This window comes from Schistocerca serialis, chromosome 3 (assembly GCF_023864345.2).
Source record: "Schistocerca serialis cubense isolate TAMUIC-IGC-003099 chromosome 3, iqSchSeri2.2, whole genome shotgun sequence".
NCBI classification, from domain to species: Eukaryota; Metazoa; Arthropoda; class Insecta; order Orthoptera; family Acrididae; genus Schistocerca; species Schistocerca serialis.
The window spans coordinates 1,091,743,573-1,091,763,090 of NC_064640.1; the positions used below are offsets into that span (position 1 = coordinate 1,091,743,573).

The following is a 19,518-nucleotide window of genomic DNA, read 5'->3' on the forward strand; positions in this document are numbered from 1 at the left end:
ATTCTATACCTACAGATACAGTGTCATGTAGGAGTAGAACAGCAAGAAATACGTAGCTCCTCTAACCGTAATGACAGTTTATCACCTCCCAACACTACATGTGCCAATGTTTCAGTGCATTTTTGAATATGTTTGTTAACAGATTCATCAACACAACAAAAATTTACGATCTCAGTAGCATCTTATTTCTTAACTCATACTTTACTATTCATCAGAATCTTCATCGCTGCTCTTTGATTCGTCAGAGCTCCCTGCTGTACTTTGTTTTATTTCATAGTCAGAATTAGTTGAAATACCACCTACCGTATTTACTCAAATCTAAGCTGCACTCAAACCTGAAAAATGAGACTCGAAATAAAGGAAGGAAAAAAAAAATTCCCGAATCTAAGCCGCACCTGAAATTTGAGACTCAAAGTTCAAGGGGAGAGAAAAGTTTTAGGCCGCACCTCCAAATCGAAACAAAGTCAGTCCATTGTAATATGATACAAAATTTAGGTCGAATGAATGACGATACAGCTACAGTAGTTTGGTTCGAGTCGAAAGCTTAGCACTTAAGCTTTACCAGGTAGCCTTTGCTATGTGTCAGGCGCTCCGTCCGTATTTATACTGGTACCCTTCCTTTTTCACGTGCTTCGTCTGGTTTGAATCAATTGCTTATTTTGCTTTGATCTGATAAGTGCTGTTTTCCTTGTTATAGGCGTTTATGTCACTCTAAGCTGTAAATACATTACTGTACTGTGTCATGCATTGTTTGTCGCATTCTGATAGTGCGTGTTTGTGGCCTGTCGTCGCTCGCGGCATGGCTTGCTTTTATGCACGCTACCACCGTCTACAATTTAAAAAAAAAAAAAAAGAGAGGGAAATCGTCTCATTAGCGAAACAATGGCAAGAGACTATTTGTTGTCACTTACACTGCTGCTTTCTTTGATAATGATCAACAAGAACCAAATAATAGACTGCGTATGATAGAACATGTTCTGAACGAGAGTTAGGCGAAAATTTATCTCCATTTGAAAATCTTTGCGGCCGCTTCTTTAGTACATCAAATTCTGCACAGAAATTAGAGTCATCTTGGATATAAAAATCTAGTCAGTTGCCGTGCTTCATTTCTGACTGTATCACTATTAGGCATAAGAATAATACGAATATAAACATGACACGATACGTATATTCTTCCGCATTTGCTGTTGTCTCACTCTAGTTTCGTAGTTTATTAGGCAGACAGGATTTAAATAAGATAGCAGCAAACACGAAAGAATACGTGGCAACATGTTTATATTCGTATTACTCTTATGATGAAGAGAATACTGCATGTGATTCACATTTCATCAGGTTCCTATAAGCAACCATCTCTTCTCACAGGTAGGAAAAAATTCAGAACGTAGAGTTGGCCATATTGGCAAACATCCGAAACAGTCTTGCCAGTCGGATTTTCGTAATACATTGAAGTTCTGCTACATTCGAAGATGAACAATACGGAATTTATATTTACTTCGTTGGATAATGTATGAAAATTGTCTTCCACCTTTTTTTTTTAATCTATTTACTGACGCAGAGGTTTTGGCGCCAGTATTTATCTTTGTGCCTACGAAGCATGCCTGTGTAGCGCTACATATATTCGATGGCAAAAGTTAGTTGTGGCAGCACCTACCAAAATTTTTCAGAACTTCCACTTGCTTTGCACTCGATTCTAAGCCGCAGGCGGTTTTTTGGATTACAAAAACCGGAAAAAATGCGGCTTAGATTTGAGTAAATATGGTACATCCTCTCCTTTGGATTCAACTTCTTAAGTATTATCTTTCAAGTCAACACCTGCTAATCTGTGAGACCGAAATGATGAGCCATACTACTCTATTTCACTGTGCCTGTTTGTTTCATTTATATAACATTTTATTCCATCATAGATGCTGCACTTACAGTTTCATATATGCATTGCAGCAGCAGACACAATAAAAGTAGCAATCAGCAGTGCTTGGTTTGTTGAATGGGTAAAAAATATGCCATTGTCCCAGTTCCACATATCCCCAAAATTTGATTCTCCCAAATTCTGTACTCTCTGAAATCGAATGTTTAATCCAAAGATGAAAGTGAACAAGTTTGATGCAGTATCGCTAATATTGTTTATTACTCATCTTGCTAAATGAAGTGCATACCGTGTCTTTTCTGAAAGGTAAGTAGAAGTAATGCACATACCAGTTTTCTAAAAACTTACATTGAGATTGTGCTCTCCTTCCTCTTGTACAAATTAGTAGAGCCCTTCGGATTACTCCACGATATGCCTCTTGGCAAGGTGGTAACGACAGTATTATGAAAAGGATAGATAGGCACTCACTGTATAGTGTAGATGTTGTGTTGCAGGCAGGGGGGGGGGGGGGGGGAAATACACCACCCATTAAACACGTAAGCTTTTGGTGCGTTGGAGTGGGGAAAAAGATTGGAGATGTATGTAGTTTAATTTTCGTAAGTTGTTAAGATGGTTAACAGCTTGGCATGCTAAGATAAATTCCCACATTCTCTAAAAAGAGAGAAAAAGATTAATTTTACAGAATCAGTGAGGTATACAAATATAACAGCAGACTTGTAGAACCATTATTTTGTAGGTTAGATTAGATTAGATTCAGCTTTTGTTCCAAGACCCAAAAAATGAGATGATTCTCGTGGGTGAGTAACATGCCAGAAAGTATAACATAAAAAATATAAAACATTTGAATACCCTGATCATTTGTCAGGAGATTGTCAAACTAGGTGAATACAATACAAACTGGAACAGCTAATATTTTCAGAATTGATACACTGTCAAACTGAAACATTGTTATGCACTATTAATAAATTTATCAAACAAAGAGTACATAATCTTGACTGTTATGACAAGGTGCTCTCAGAACTGAAATCTAACAGACATTCTTATTTAAGCTGGCCCAACAGCCACTGTTAAGATATTCATCTATAGAGTAGGATGAGTTGCCTATCAAAAAGTCTTTCAAACTCTGTTTAAATCATGCTTTATCTGATATCAAGTTTTTAATGGTGTCTTTCTTCCACAGATAAATTGTGTTGTAATGCGAGGTTTTAATGAAGATGAAGTGTGCAGTTTTGTGGAGTTAACAAAAGAGAAAAATGTTGATGTAAGATTTATCGAGTACATGCCTTCCAGCGGCAACAAATGGAATGATGGGAAGATGGTCTCATTTAGTGAAATGCTCCAAATAATTAGAAAGCAGTGGCCTGATTTTGATCCTCTTCCCAATGGGCCCAATGATACCTCAAAGGTACGTGCAGTATTACATATGAACATACATTGAAAATAATTTAATGTTTATGACTTACTACCAATCACAAGAATACTTCACATCTGCTGGTGGTATGAGAGATAGACTGGTTTAATTACATATTTCTCATCCCATTCAGTAAGTCTGTCCTGGCCTGGGTTTCTCTGCAGCTTTTCTGCAACTCTCCCCATTTCCTAAACCTTGACAATCCTTTTCTTTCTTCCCTTTTCCTTCCCCTTCATTGTTTCTGCCAGAAGAAGAAGCCACTGGCTCCGAAAGCTTGCACATTTCCATAACTTTAAGGGGAGTTAGAAGGGGAAAACATTCTTTTTCACTTTTTCGTGTTTTTATCTGATTATAAAATTTGCAATTTTCCAAATAAAATGATATGTATATTACTTATAAACTTGCGTGGGAAGTATTTTATTTTATTTTCTAAAATATAATCTACACCAGTTGAAAATGTTAAAATTTTTACATGCATTACTTCAAGACCTAATAAAATCGGTAATTTTTTATATACAGGGTAGTCCATTGATCGTGACCGGGCCAAATATCTCACGAAATAAGTGTCAAATGAAAAAACTACAAAGAACGAAATTTGTCTAGCTCGAAGGGGGAAACCAGCTGGTCCAATGGTTGGCCTGCTATAAGGCGCTGCCATTGCTCAAACTGATATCAACTGTGTTTTTTAAAATAGGAACCCCATTTTTTATTACATATTCGTGTAATACGTAAAGAAATATGAATGTTTTAGTTGGACCACTTTTTTCGGTTTGTGATAGATGGCGCTGTAATAGTCACAAACATATGTCTCATAATTTTAGACAAACAGTTGGTAACAGGTAGGTTTTTTAAATTAAAATACAGAACCTAGGTACATTTGAACATTTTATTTCGGTTGTTCCAATGTGATACATGTACCTTTGTGAACTTATCATTTCTGAGAACGCATGCTGTTACGGCGTGATTACCTGTGAATACCACATTAATGCAATAAATGCTCAAAATGTTGTCTGTCAACCTCAATGCCTTTGGCAATACGTGTAACGACATTCCTCTCAACAGTGAGTAGTTCGCCTTACGTAATGTTCGCACATGCATTGACAATGTACTGACGCATGTTGTCAGGCATTGTCGGTGGATCACGATAGCAAATATCCTTCAACTTTCCCCACAGAAAGAAATCCGGGGACGTCAGATCCGGTGAACGTGCGGGCCATGGTATGGTGCTTTGACGACCAATCCACCTGTCATGAAATGTGCTGTTCAATACTGCTTCAACCACATGCAAACTATGTGCTGGACATCCATCATGTTGGAAGTACATCGCCATTCTGTCATGCAGTGAAACATCTTGTAGTAACATTGGTAGAACATTACGCAGGAAATCAGCATACATTGCACCATTTAGATTGCCATGGATAAAATGGGGGCCAATTAACCTTCCTCCCTTAATGCCACACCATACATTAACCTGCCAAGGTCGCTGCTGTTCCACTTGTCGCTGCCATCGTAGATTTTCCGTTGCCCAATAGTGCATATTATGGCGGTTTAGGTTACCGCTGTTGGTGAATGATGCTTCATCGCTAAATAGAAGACATGCAAAAAATCTTTCATCGTCTCGTAATTTCTCTTGTGCCCAGTGGCAGAACTGTACATGACATTCAAAGTCATCGGCATGCAATTCCTGGTGCATAGAAATATGGTACGGGTGCAATCGATGTTGATGTAGCATTCTCAACACCGACGTTTTTGAGATTCCCAATTCTCGCGCAATTTGTCTGCTACTGATGTGTGGATTAGCTGCCCCAGCAGCTAAAACACCTACTAGGGCATCATCATTTGTTGCAGGTCGTGGTTGATGTTTCACATGTGACTGGACACTTCCTGTTTCCTTAAATAATGTAACTATCCGGCGAATGGTCCCGACACTTCAATGATGTTGTCCAGGATACCGAGCAGCATACATAGCACACGCCCCTTGGGCATTTTGATCACAATAGCCATACATCAACACGATATTGACCTTTTCCGCAATTGGTAAACTGTCCATTTTAAAACGGGTAATGTATCACGAAGCAAATACCGTCCACACTGGCGGAATGTTATGTGATACCACATACTTATATGTTTGTGACTATTACAGCAGATGACCGGAGTGGCTGAGCGGTGCTAGGCACTACAGTCTCGAAACGCGCGACCGCTACGGTCACAGGTTCGAATCCTGCCTTGGGCATGGATGTGTGTAATGTCCTTAGGTTAGTTAGGTTTAAGTAGTTCTAAGTTCTAGGGGACTGATGACCTCAGAAGTTAAGTCCCATAGTGCTCAGAGCCATTTGAACCATTTTTGACTATTACAGCCCCATCTATCACAAAGTGAAAAAGTGGTCCAGCTAAAACATTCACATTTCTTTACGTACTACATGAATATGTAATAAAAAATGGGGTTCCTATTTTTAAAGAATGCAGTTGATATGAGTTTGACCTATGGCAGTGCCATCTAGCAGGCCAACCATAGCGCCATCTGGTTTCTCCCTTCAAGCTAGACGAATTTCGTTCTTTGTAGTTTTTTCATTTCATGCTTATTTCGTGAGATATTTGGCCCGGTCACTATCAATGGACTACCCTGTAGAAAGCTGTGGATTGCTGTGTTATAAAGGTTAAATTATGTGTTTGTATTGGTAGCACTGTCAAAAATAGTATCGTATCTTTTCATAGTATAAACATGCTTTGTATATCGAAGTGCTAACGTTTTTCCGAGGAAAAGTGACGAATAGACTGGTAAATCTCTCAAAAAGTATGACTCCAAAATGAAGTGTTTTTAAGAAATGTGGGTTTCATGGTAATAAATTTTTGAATAAAGAGAAACATTGTGTTCAGCATGTGGTGTGTGAAGTTACAGACAATGAAATACTGGCAAACTCATGAGTATCTAGAGAAACACCCATTAGTGCTTCGAAGATTAAAATAAAACATAGTGATAACACAGTTATCTCAAAACAAAACTCATGTAAACGGTAGGTTAGGTTATATTCTGATACATTTACACATCCTAACAGGGGTGTTATGTGAATGTGTATGCTGTATGTATGTGGAGGGCCAGTTAGTTTACATGAAGACATTAAGGTATCAAATGGACTAGCCAGGAAACTTATCATTAATTCTGCCAGTTGTAAATACACTCATTCATTTTGGAATTCTGATAAGTGTAAAGATAATTATTTTGACATAAATGTTAGGTGGTTTTATGGATTGAGAGCTATTGGCAAAGGACACACTGCAGCAGAAACAATGTGTTTCGTGATGTATATGCCACACCCACTTTGTAAAATGGACAAGTATGCAGGATTTATTGGAGCTGCTGTGAAATTCACTGCATGTGAGTCAATTAAGGGTGCTGCAAATGAAGCTGCTGAAATAAACGATGGTATGATTGACATAGCTTTTGGGGCACTTGGTAGAAGCGCAGCTGCAGTTCTAAGAATTCTGTTGCTACAGTGACCAGTGTGGATACTGGAAAGCTAATAGATTTCCAGATTTTAACCAAACATTGTTATAAGTATAAATCAGGGAATGAAGAAGGGCATATCTGTGACAGAAATTATGAAGGACAACTAGTCGTACGGAGGCCTGTGCAGCTGTTGAAATTTATAATCGATCTGTAAACTAAAGGGGAGTGTGTTACACTAAGTTCTTAGGTTATGCAGACTCAAATTCGTATAACAGTGTAGTAGCCACTCAGCCTTATGGTGAGAAGTTTATCACAGAACTGGAATGAGTTGGTCATGTCCTGAAGAGGATGGGTACCAGATTGAGGAAGTTGAAACAAAGTTTGAGAGACAAGAAACTTTCAGGTGGTAAGACCATAAGAAGCAGGCTGACAGACAAAATGATTGATGAAGTACAACAGTATTATGAGATTGCCATTAGAAATAATACTGAGGATTTGTTGAAAATGAAGCAGGCAGTATGGGCTACCTTCTTCCAGAGACTGTCAGCTGATGATAAACCAGTACACCATCTTTGCCCTCCTAGATCTGGTTCATGGTGCAATTACCGCAATGCCCAGTACTCAAACAGGTCATACAGCCATAAACATTCTATCCCAGCAGCAGTTGTGGATATCATAAAACCTGTTTACAGAGACCTGGCAATCCTGAATTATTGAAGAAGTGTCTGCATTGTCAGACTCAAAATCCCAATGAGTCGTTCAATAATCTTATTGTGTCATGACAGAAGGTTGTATACATGGAAGAACCCTGGAGATACTAAAAGGTATCAGATAGATTATATAATGGTAAGACAGAGATTTAGGAACCAGGTTTTAAATTGTAAGACATTTCCAGGGGCAGATGTGGACTCTGACCACAATCTATTGGTTATGACCTGTAGATTAAAACTGAAGAAACTGCAAAAAGGTGGGAATTTAAGGAGATGGGACCTGGATAAACTAAAAGAACCAGAGGTTGTACAGAGATTCAGGGAGAGCATAAGGGAGCAATTGACAGGAATGGGGGAAATAAATACAGTAGAAGAAGAATGGGTAGCTTTGAGGGATGAAGTAGTGAAGGCAGCAGAGGATCAAGTAGGTAAAAAGACGAGGGCTAGTAGAAATCCTTGGGTAACAGAAGAAATATTGAATTTAATTGATGAAAGGAGAAAATATAAAAATGCAGTAAGTGAAACAGGCAAAAAGGAATACAAACGTCTCAAAAATGAGATCGACAGGAAGTGCAAAATGGCTAAGGAGGGATGGCTAGAGGACAAATGTAAGGATGTAGAGGCCTATCTCACTAGGGGTAAGATAGATACCGCCTACAGGAAAATTAAAGAGACCTTTGGAGATAAGAGAACGACTTATATGAATATCAAGAGCTCAGATGGAAACCCAGTTGTAAGCAAAGAAGGGAAAGCAGAAAGGTGGAAGGAGTATATAGAGGGTCTATACAAGGGCGATGTACTTGAGGACAATATTATGGAAATGGAAGAGGATGTAGATGAAGATGAAATGGGAGATATGATACTGCGTGAAGAGTTTGACAGAGCGCTGAAAGACCTGAGTCGAAACAAGGCCCCCGGAGTAGACAATATTCCATTGGAACTACTGACGGCCGTGGGAGAGCCAGTCCTGACAAAACTCTATCATCTGGTGAGCAAGATGTATGAAACAGGCGAAATACCATCAGATTTCAAGAAGAATATAATAATTCCAATCCCAAAGAAAGCAGGTGTTGACAGATGTGAAAATTACCGAACTATCAGCTTAATAAGTCACAGCTGCAAAATACTAACACGAATTCTTTACAGACGAATGGAAAAACTAGTAGAAACCAACCTCGGGGAAGATCAGTTTGGATTCCGTAGAAACACTGGAACACGTGAGGCAATACTGACTTTACGACTTATCTTAGAAGAAAGATTAAGGAAAGGCAAACCTACGTTTCTAGCATTTGTAGACTTAGAGAAAGCTTTTGACAATGTTGACTGGAATACTCTCTTTCAAATTCTAAAGGTGGCAGGGGTAAAATACAGGGAGCGAAAGGCTGTTTACAATTAGTACAGAAACCAGATGGCAGTTATAAGAGTCGAGGGACATGAAAGGGAAGCAGTGGTGGGGAAGGGAGTAAGACAGGGTTGTAGCCTCTCCCCGATGTTGTTCAATCTGTATATTGAGCAAGCAGTAAAGGAAACAAAAGAAAAATTTGGAGTAGGTATTAAAATTCATGGAGAAGAAATAAAAACTTTGAGGTTCGCCGATGACATTGTAATTCTGTCGGAGACAGCAAAGGACTTGGAAGAGCAGTTGAATGGAATGGACAGTGTCTTGAAAGAAGGATATAAGATGAACATCAACAGAAGCACAACAAGGATAATGGAATGTAGTCTAATTAAGTCGGGTGATGCTGAGGGAATTAGATTAGGAAATGAGGCACTTAAAGTAGTAAAGGAGTTTTGCTATTTGGGGAGCAAAATAACTGATGATGGTCAAAGTAGAGAGGATATAAAATGTAGGCTGGCAATGGCAAGGAAAGCGTTTCTGAAGAAGAGAAATTTGTTAACATCCAGTATAGATTTAAGTGTCAGGAAGTCACTTCTGAAAGTATTCATATGGAGTGTCGCCATGTATGGAAGTGAAACATGGACGATAAATAGTTTGGACAAGAAGAGAATAGAAGCTTTCGAAATGTGGTGCTACAGAAGAATGCTGAAGATTAGATGGGTAGATCACATAACTAATGAGGAAGTATTGAATAGGATTGGGGAGAAGAGAAGTTTGTGGCACAACTTGACCAGAAGAAGGGATCGGTTGGTAGGACATGTTCTGAGGCATGAAGGGATCACCAATTTAGTATTGGAGGGCAGCGTGGAGGGTAAAAATCGTAGAGGGAGACCAAGAGATGAATACACTAAGCAGATTCAGAAGGATGTAGGTTGCAGTAGGTACTGGGAGATGAAAAAGCTTGCACAGGATAGAGTAGCATGGAGAGCTGCATCAAACCAGTCTCAGGACTGAAGACCACAACAACAACAACATTGTGTCAGTGTCATCGTAACTGCCATCTGGGTCACGTCTGCTGTGCAGCGAGCTATGCTAATTTAAGTATTAACTCTATTTTTCTTACTTGTCACTTCTTTTTCCGAGTGTTTTTGCTTTTAGGAAGCTTTAATTGTCGGGTGCTAGTAATAGTGTTCCATAGATTTCGTGTTTGTTTTGAATACAGTCAGAGAGAGTCCGTTTAGTCAGCCATAGTGCCAGTAGTGCTAGTGTTTGTTTTCAATACAGTCCAGAGACAGGTAGTGCTATTTTCATTGTTTTCTACAGGAAGTGTCTAGTAACCACAGTTTAGTCAACTATCAGCCGCCTTTAGTGAATTAGCAGTCTAGTTATAAGTTGATTAACTCTCTACAGTAAATTGATTTCTTAGGATGGATAGGATGTGTGACTGCTGTGTACGGACACAGGAGGAGCTGGCCACTGTTCGCGAACAGCTGAATGTATTGAAGCCGCGGTTAGCCATCTTCAGGCTGCTGCCTCAGAGTGTAGCAGCAGTGGGGAGTCTGGTGCATTGCATGGTACACCCCAGGTGTTACATGCTTCACCCACTGACCCTGCTGTCAAGACATCTTTGCGGGTACCGGGCGCAGTTGGGCCACCCTCTTCCCAAGGGGAGTGGCGGGTTCAGCGGCATTCGTGGCGCATGAGGCGGAGGGTCAGTGTGGAGGCTGGCCGTGTGGCATCGCCCGTTCTGCCTGTGAGTGGACATGTGGCCACTCCTTCAGCAAGGTCCGAGCAGGCACATGGGGGGAGGGGTATATTAGTTATTGGGAGCTCCAACGTTAGGCGGGTGATGGAGCCCCTTAGGGAAATAGCGGAAAGGTCGGGGAAGAAGGTCAGTGTTCACTCTGTCTGCTTGCCAGGGGTCTCATCCGAGATGTGGAGGAGGCCGTGCTGGCAGTGATAGAGAGCACTGGGTGCACCCGACTGCAAATTGTTGCTCATGTCGGCACCAATGACTCCTGCCGTCTGGGTTCAGAGGTCATCCTCAGTTCGTACAGGCGGTTAGAGGAGTTGGTGAAGGCGGAAAGCCTCGTGGGGTGGAATCTGAGCTAGCTATTTGTTGTATCATTCCCAGAACCGATAGTGGTCCTCTGGTTTTGAGCCGAGTGGAAGGCTTAAACCAGGGGCTCAGACAATTCTGCGGAGATCTGGGGTGCAAATTTCTCGACCTCCGCTATCTGGTGGAGAAATGTAGGGTCCTCCTGAATAGGTCACGCGTGCACTACATGCAGGAAGTGGCTACAAGTGTAGCGGAGTATGTGTGGAGTGCAGATGTGGGTCTTTTAGGTTAGAGAACTCCCTCCCTAGGCCCGACAAGACACCTCCTGAGATGCGGCAAGGTAGGAATAGACAAAATGCAGCAGGGAATAACAATATTAATGTGCTAATAGTAAACTGCAGGAGCGTCTATAGAAAGGTCCCAGAACTGCTCTCATTAATAAACGGTCACAATGCCCACATAGTACTAGGGACAGAAAGTAGGCTGAAACCAGATGTAAACAGTAATGAAATTCTAAACTCAGATTGGAATGTATACCGCAGAGACAGGCTGGACAGTGAAGGGGGAGGCATGTTTAAAGCGATAAGAAGTGCAATAGTATCGAAGGAAATTGACGGAGATCCGAAATGTAAAATAATTTGGGTGAAGGTCATGGTTAAAGCAGGCTCAGACATGGTAATTGGATGTCTCTATAGGCCCCCTGGCTCAGCAGCTGTTGTGGCTGAGCACCTGAAGGATAATTTGGAAAATATTTCAAGTAGATTTGCCCACCATGTTATAGTTCTGGGTGGAGATTTTAATTTGCTGGATATAGACTGGGAGACTCAAACTTTCATAACGGGTGGCAGGGACAAAGAATCCAGTGAAATTTTTTAAGAGCTTTATCTGAAAACTACCTTGAGCAGTTAAACAGAGAACTGACTTGTGGTGATAACATGTTAGACCTTCTAGTGACAAACAGACCTGAACTATTTGAAACAGTTAACGCAGAACAGGTAATCAGTGATCATAAAGCGGTTACTGCATCGATGATTTCAGCCGTAAATAGAAATATTAAAAAAATGTACGAAGATTTTTCTGGTTAGCAAAAGTGACAAAAATCAGATATCAGAGTACCTAACGGCTCAACACAAAAGTTTTGTTTTAAATACAGATAGTGTTGAGGATCAGTGGACAAAGTTCAAAACCATCGTACAATATGCGTTAGATGAGTATGTGCCAAGCAAGATCATAAGAGATGGAAAAGAGCCAGCGTAGTACAACAACCGAGTTAGAAAACTGCTGCGGAAGCAAAGGGAACTTCACAGCAAACATAAACATAGCCAACACCTTGCAGACAAACAAAAATTACGCGAAGCGAAATGTAATGTGAGGAGGGCCATGTGAGAGGCGTTAAATGAATTCGAAAGTAAAGTTCTATGTACTGACTTGGCAGAAAATCCTAAGAAATTTTGCTCTTATGTCAAAGTGGTAGGTGGATCAAAACAAAATGTCCAGACACTCTGTGACCAAAAAGATACTGAAACAGAGGATGATGGACTGAAGGCCGAAATACTAAATGTCTTTTTCCAAAGCTGTTTCACAGAGGAAGATTGCACTGTAGTTCCTTCTCTAGATTGTCGCACAGACGACAAAATGGTAGATATTGAAATAGATGACAGAGGGATAGAGAAACAATTAAAATCACTCAAAAGTGGAAAGGCCGCTGACCTGATGGGATACCAGTTCAATTTTACACAGAGTATGCGAAGGAACTTGCCCCCCTTCTTGCAGCAGTGTACCGTAGGTCTCTACAAGAGCGTAGCGTTCCAAAGAATTGGAAAAGGGCACAGGTCATCCCCGTTTTCAAGAAGGGACGTCGAACAGATGTGCAGAACTACAGACCTATATTTCTAACGTCGATCAGTTGTAGAATTTTAGAACATGTATTATGTTTGAGTATTAAGACTTTTCTGTAAACTAGAAATCTACTCTGTAGGAATCAGCATGGGTTTCGAAAAAGACGATCGTGTGAAACCCAGCTCGCGCTATTCGTCCACGAGACTCAGAGGGCCATAGACACGGGTTCCCAGGTAGATGCTGTGTTTCTTGACTTCCGCAAGGCGTTCAATACAGTTCCCCGCAATCATTTAATGAACAAAGTAAGAGCATATGGACTATCAGACCAATTATGTGATTGGATTGAAGAGTTGCTAGATAACAGAACGCAGCCTGTCATTCTCAATGGAGAGAAGTCTTCCGAAGTAAGAGTGATTTCAGGTGTGCTGCAGGGGAGTGTCGTAGGACCGTTGCTATTCACAATATACATAAATGACCTTGTGAATGACATCAGAAGTTCACTGAGGCTTTTTGCGGATGATGCTGTGGTATATCGAGAGGTTGCAACAATGGAAAATTGCACTGAAATGCAGGATGATCTGCAGCGAATTGATGCATGGTGCAGGGAATGGCAATTGATTCTCAATGTAGACAAGTGTAATGTGCTGCGAATACATAGAAAGAAAGATCCCATATCATTTAGCTACAATATAGCAGGTCAGCAATTGGAAGCAGTTAATTCCATAAATTATCTGGGAGTATGCATTAGGAGTGATTTAAAATGGAATGATCATATAAAGTTGATCGTCGGTAAATCAGATGCCAGACTGAGATTCATTGGAAGAATCCTAAGGAAATGCAATCCCAAAACAAAGGAATTTCGTTACAGTACACTTGTTCGCCCACTGTTTGAATACTGCTCAGCAGTGTGGGATCCGTACCAGATAGGGTTGATAGAAGAGATAGAGAAGATCCAACAGAGAGCAGCATGCTTCGTTATAGGATCATTTAGTAATCATGAAAGCATTACGGATATGTTAGATAAACTCCAGTGGACGACTCTGCGGGAGAGACGCTCAGTAGCTCGGTATGGGCTTTTGTTGAAGTTTCGAGAACATACCTTCACTGAGGAGTCAAGCAGTATATTGCTCCCTCCTACGTATATCTCATGAAGAGACCATGAGGATAAAATGAGAGAGATTAGAGCCCGCACAGAGGCATACCGACAATCCTTCTTTCCACGAACAATACGAGACTGGAATAGAAGGGAGAACCAATAGAGGTACGCAAGGTACCCTACACCGTCAGGTGGCTTGAGGAGTATGGATGTAGATGTAGATGTAGACCAAAAAATGTTTTTCTTGTAATGAAGACACTAAAGTGGGGGTCAGTCATGCTGTTATTGCTTTTAATGATGGCAACATTGGTAGCGTGAAAGTGCTACAACATATGGGAATTAATTCTGGAGCAAACTGCATCAGAGAATTTGAATGGATGGACACGGTTTGCAATGGTAAAGCAGAGTATGCAGCACAGTTGGCCACTACGGAGTCCAGAAAGAAGAAAACAAAAAAAACTTAAAAAAGATCAAGAGGATGATATACAGTATGGTGCAGGGTGCTTCTGAGTGACTAAAAATAAAATGTTAAGCATATATTGAGTTACAGTCTATTAAAACTTTAAAAACTCTTCCTGAAAATTTACATTTTCTCTTGCATTTTTCCCTAAATCTCAGAAACTAGTTCAAGTAGCGAATTCAAATTTTCAGGGAGTAATGACATACGTATCCTGAGTCTTCTGAACTAAAAGAAGAACATAATGTTATGTATAAATAAAATTATTTAGAATAACATACAAAAAAGTACACAAAATTTTAACTGTGTAATTAAAAAATTGTATTTCCAAAAGCAGTGGCTGAAATGCAATTATTGTAAGACTCAGAACATATAGTTTAATGTCCTGTAAAAGTTTCTTGTCAATGGCTACAGTTGTTCCTGAAGTATGGGGAAGTTAAGTCACTTAATTTAACATTGTCAGGATAGGGCGTTCAAACTCCCCTTAATGCACATTTTCTCCTTCCTCCACTTGGTGAGCAACACATTTATAGTATTTTCACAACAGCAGTAGCTATTTTCTTACAATTTCTTTTTGCAGGCATACCATGTCCCGGGCTTCAAGGGACGTGTGGGATCTATTACCTCAATGAGTGAACACTTCTGTGGCTCGTGCAACCGTTTACCGATAACAGCTGATGGCAATTTGAAGGTGTGTCTCTTTGGGAATTCAGAGATATCTCTCAGGTGAGTGATGAAACATAGAATAATCATGTCCAAGTGAAAATTCATGCAAGGAAACCATAAAATTACTAGAAGACTGACAGACTGATCAGTATTTTACCTTCAGGAGGTGAAATTCCAAAACTTCTTATAGACACATTTGTTCCTCTTGTCCTCACATTAGTTGTGGAGTCCGAGTGACCTTTCAGACCTTCAGAAACTTATCCCTCTTTCCTCTCTCATGAAGGAACTGATAGTTCCAAATGCTGAGTATAGAATAATACTTTCAAACTGTTTGCCATGCACATTAGGTATGTGGTTGGTATATGGAAGAGATAAACTGCAGTTAAATCCAGCAGGTATGAAATGAGTAATCTTTTCTTGAAGTTTTCAGCTTGCACCCTCCTCCCTCCCAGACATACAAACCAGATACCTCTAGCTAAATAATTTGTGAGTATATATAATTTGCCTCTGTCAACATCATGTTACACTAACATATTTGTGAGATTAAATTAAAGGAAAGTAATCAGGACTGGAAATTATGTGAAGACATTTTTAGCTACGTCCCTAGGTTGTAATAAAGTTAACACAGTATTTCTGTCCATGTGATGGTAACTATGATTCGCCAGCCACCGTTGCCGAGCGGTTCTAGGCGCTTCAGTCCAGAACTGCGCGACTGCTACGGTCGCAGGTTTGAATCGTGCCTTGGCTCAGATGTTAAGTCCCATAGTGCCCAGAGCCATTTGAACTGTGATTCATGATTATCAGAGTCTATATGTTCCAAATAAAAATTGGAACGTCATGTGTATAAATGTACAAATTATTAGACAATGGGACCAACAACTGACACTTTTAAATTGATGACTAGACTAAGAGATTAATAATAGGAAAAAAACTGCAAGATACTTGGCGATAAGTTTGTTTCGGGACAAGGTAAGGGGGGTGGGGGGTGGGAAGAATCAGCTCTCTCTTTGTGAGCATACCAGAAATCCTTTATCAACCGAAGGTAAAATAAGATATAAAAATACAGGGTCAAACAATTAATTTAAGTATCTTAAAAACCAAATGACTAATAAAATTGGAAGCTAAGAAAAGTAAGTTCGTAGTAAGTAGGGTGAAACACAGGGGGCTGCAACATATTGCCATTGTTGTTTGACTTGTCTATCAAAGAAAAAAGAAATGGATCGAAACAAAATAAAAGTGAGAATGGAAATGTATCAGAAGCAGATAGGAATAAGCAAGGAACATATTCTTTAATAAAAAAAAAAAAAAAAAAACTGACATGTGAGGCAGATTTTCCTACAATTTTATGTTCAAAGCACAGCAGTCTGTGAAAGCAAAATATTTATGACATTGAAAAAAGAAAATCAGTGAGTGAAAAGTGTGTGTAGGTGAATTGTGGTGAAAGATTGGATATTGGAACTTCTGTTAGGCTGCCCAGTATTAGTTAACTTGGTAGTAAAGGAGCAAGTTTGCAAGGGCAGATAACTGTTTGACTACGTAAAATAGAGTGGGAGTATGGAAAAGCTAGTCCAAGATAGGATGAAAAAGATAACAGCAACTTAAAAAATGAACTGATAAGTTACCATGAACCCCATTCCAATCTAGTGAATGCAGTGGTTGACAATATCTTGTGACATTCACCTATAAGGCTCAAACAATAATTCAATAATTGCTAAATAAAAATACAAAATGTTGACAAGACTGTATCTAAGCTGTCACTCTCTTTTGAAACAAGGGTGTTTAAACCAACAAACACGCAGGAAAGCAGGGACAACTCGCACACTAGAGAAGGATGGGCAGTATCATTGAAGGAGTGAGCATAAACCATGTGGAATATGTGTGGTACAAGAAGGGGGGGGGGGGGGAAAAAAAAAAAAAAAAGAAGAAGAAGAAGAAGAAGAAGAGGAAAAATGTTGATCTGCAAACAAGGGAATAAAAATTTTCCACGTGAAGAGACAATATGGTACTGTGCTGATGAGTGTGTACAAGTGGTGATGTACAATATACATTGATAAAGGAACTCTGCATTGGGCCCAGAAGACCACGCAATGCTCTTCGAGAGATGTCCTCTACTATATATCTATGGAGAGTTAGGGGGTCAGTATACAACTCTCCAGGCTGTTATCAACTTCCAGAAGTTGAAGACACTACTTCTCACTTGAGTATCTCCTCAGCTGGAACTACAAGCAGAGTGTACCCTATTCCAGTCTGTCCACCGAGCAGAATTTCCCGGCTCTACAAGGAATTGAACCTGATCCCTTTCTATGGCACGCCTGTGGCATACTGACTGCATGGCTGTGGCAAGAGTCATAATATATACTTGTGAACAATTGAGTTATAATTATTCTGTTTATTGGGGAGAGAGTATGTATATTGCCACTGTGAATGAAACAGTTTAGTGTATCATATCTGGAATGTATTCAGACCTCGTACTTGTTGTGTGAGAGCGCAGTGTCTTAGACACTTGTAGTGTTTGTCTTAGCATGTACTAACTGGTGTGCCTTACTTTCTAGTATTTTTAATTGTATATCATTACTGGTGCCTCTGGCACTTTTGTGTTGCAATAGCAATAGCTTGCAATAGCAAACATTGAGTAAACCATGGTTTTTGGATTAGAAGTAGAGGTCAGCTGGATTGACATTGGGAATAGAGTGATGGGAAGTGGACAATAAGCAGTTATATCGAATGGTGCATTATTTGATATGTTAAGGTTAATTACAAAATGTGAATTGGAGAATTTTTCACGTTGAGCAGAAGTAAGTTTACAGGACCAGGTGTCAAATTACACATGATCAGTGTGAATCCCTATAGTCAGCGTGAACACTGGCACACAGAATAATTTATAGGTAGCCTTGCTGTATATAAAAAATCAGATTTGTGCTGAACTGTCATAAACAAACTGTCACTTCTCTGGAATAAATAGACTCTGATTTGTTAATTACATCTGTGTAAATGAAAAATATAGGAAAACATAGATTGCTGCTTACTGTAAAGGAGACATGTTACACTGTAGACAGGCACAATTAAAAAGGCACTTACACAAAGCTTTCGGCCACAGCCTTCATCAGCAAAAGAGATACAGAGAAACACACACATTCATACACACAGGCAAGCACATGTCACACACATATGACTGCCAACTCCAGCAGCTTGCCCCTAGCTGCTGGACTTGGCAGTTTTTTTTTCTCTGTGTGTGTGCAGGGAAAGATAGATCACTATTTACCATAAAGAAAACAAAGTTGCACCAGGCACAACACACAAGCATTCATTACGTATCCTGTTTCAGACCTCACACCCTCCATTTTTAACTTAGCGCGTGCCTTTCGGCTTCCTCTCATTGTGTCTAGGCTGTCTTGTCTAGACACAACAATTTTTGGCGACGAGTCAACGGAAAGGGTCTTGTCCTTTCTAATTGCTTACATTTACTTGTGTCATGTCTTCGCCAGATGTACTGTCCGAATTTTATCGCTTGCAGAATCAGCAGACGCAGGCGTTATTGGATGCCCTTGGACAGCTCGTCCAGGGTCAACGTCAACTGCACAACGATGCGGCAGCCGCCGCTCTACCACTACCGCAGCCACAACTCACAGTTGCACCGCCTTTTAGGCCGTTTGACCCAGCTAAGGAAACATGGACGGAGTGGTCACGCCAGTTTGGATTTCATCTCGCCGCCTACAGAATTCAAGGTAACGAGCGGCAGCCTCATTTATTGGCGTGTGTAGGGGTGCAAACGTACCGTGTGATAGTGAAATTATTTCCCCGACGCGACGTAGCAACTCTGTCCTATGGAGAACTTTTGTCTGCTTTAGATGCCTATTTCAAGGAAACAGTTAATGTAGTTGCAAAAAGGTATACGTTCTTTCGTACAAAATGTACGGCTGGTCAAACTAATAGGGAGTAGGTTGCAACATTGCAAGGCCTTACAAGGGATTGTGCTTTTGAGTGTGAATGTGGACTCCCTTATTCAGATACAATGGTCCGTGATGCAATTGCACAGAACGTTTCTGATGTTCGTATACGGGAACAGATTTTGAAACTAGTTAATCCCTCCCTTCAGCAAGTGATAGACATATTAGATAGACAAGACACGCTTGACTTTGCTCAGGAATCATTTGCAACTTCGCCAGCCGTGTGTAACATTAACCGGCCCGCCGGGCGCGCTGCACGGCCCGGTAAACTGCCCTCGCGCACGTCCACGCAGCTGCCGCTACGCTCTAAACCAGGTGTGCCGTGACAGCATACAACTGCAGTGAAATCATGCCCGCGGTGTGCTACTAGACATTCGCGTGAAAATTGCCCGGCACGCCAAGCTATTTGCTTTTTCTGTAATAAGAAAAGACATGTTCAAAGTGTTTGCCAGAAAAAGCTCAGATCAGACAATCACAACCATTCCAGGCCTTTTGCTTCGCGCTGGAATCGAACCAAGGACACTCGGGCTCGTGGACCTTCGCCCATGGACATTCATGTAGTGAATTCCACCCCGTCCAGTGCCACTTTCTCAAACAGTGACAGTGTTCGTCCCACACAAAGTGTGCGTCGACGTCGCCGGAAATCACGTCAATTAGCAAGTGATGCTGTACCTGTATCAGT

The 19,518-nt window shown here is 40.5% G+C and overlaps 1 protein-coding gene across 1 annotated transcript in view; it reads left to right on the forward strand.

Moving 5' to 3' along the window:
- The window catches only part of LOC126471397 (molybdenum cofactor biosynthesis protein 1-like), a 62,329-nt gene that overhangs the window by 8,592 nt on the left and 34,219 nt on the right, over positions 1 to 19,518 (forward strand). Inside the window, exons 2-3 of the mRNA XM_050099522.1 lie at positions 3,045 to 3,269; positions 14,804 to 14,949. Coding sequence (XP_049955479.1) covers positions 3,045 to 3,269; positions 14,804 to 14,949 — 371 coding nt within the window. The remainder of the gene's footprint in view (positions 1 to 3,044; positions 3,270 to 14,803; positions 14,950 to 19,518) is intronic.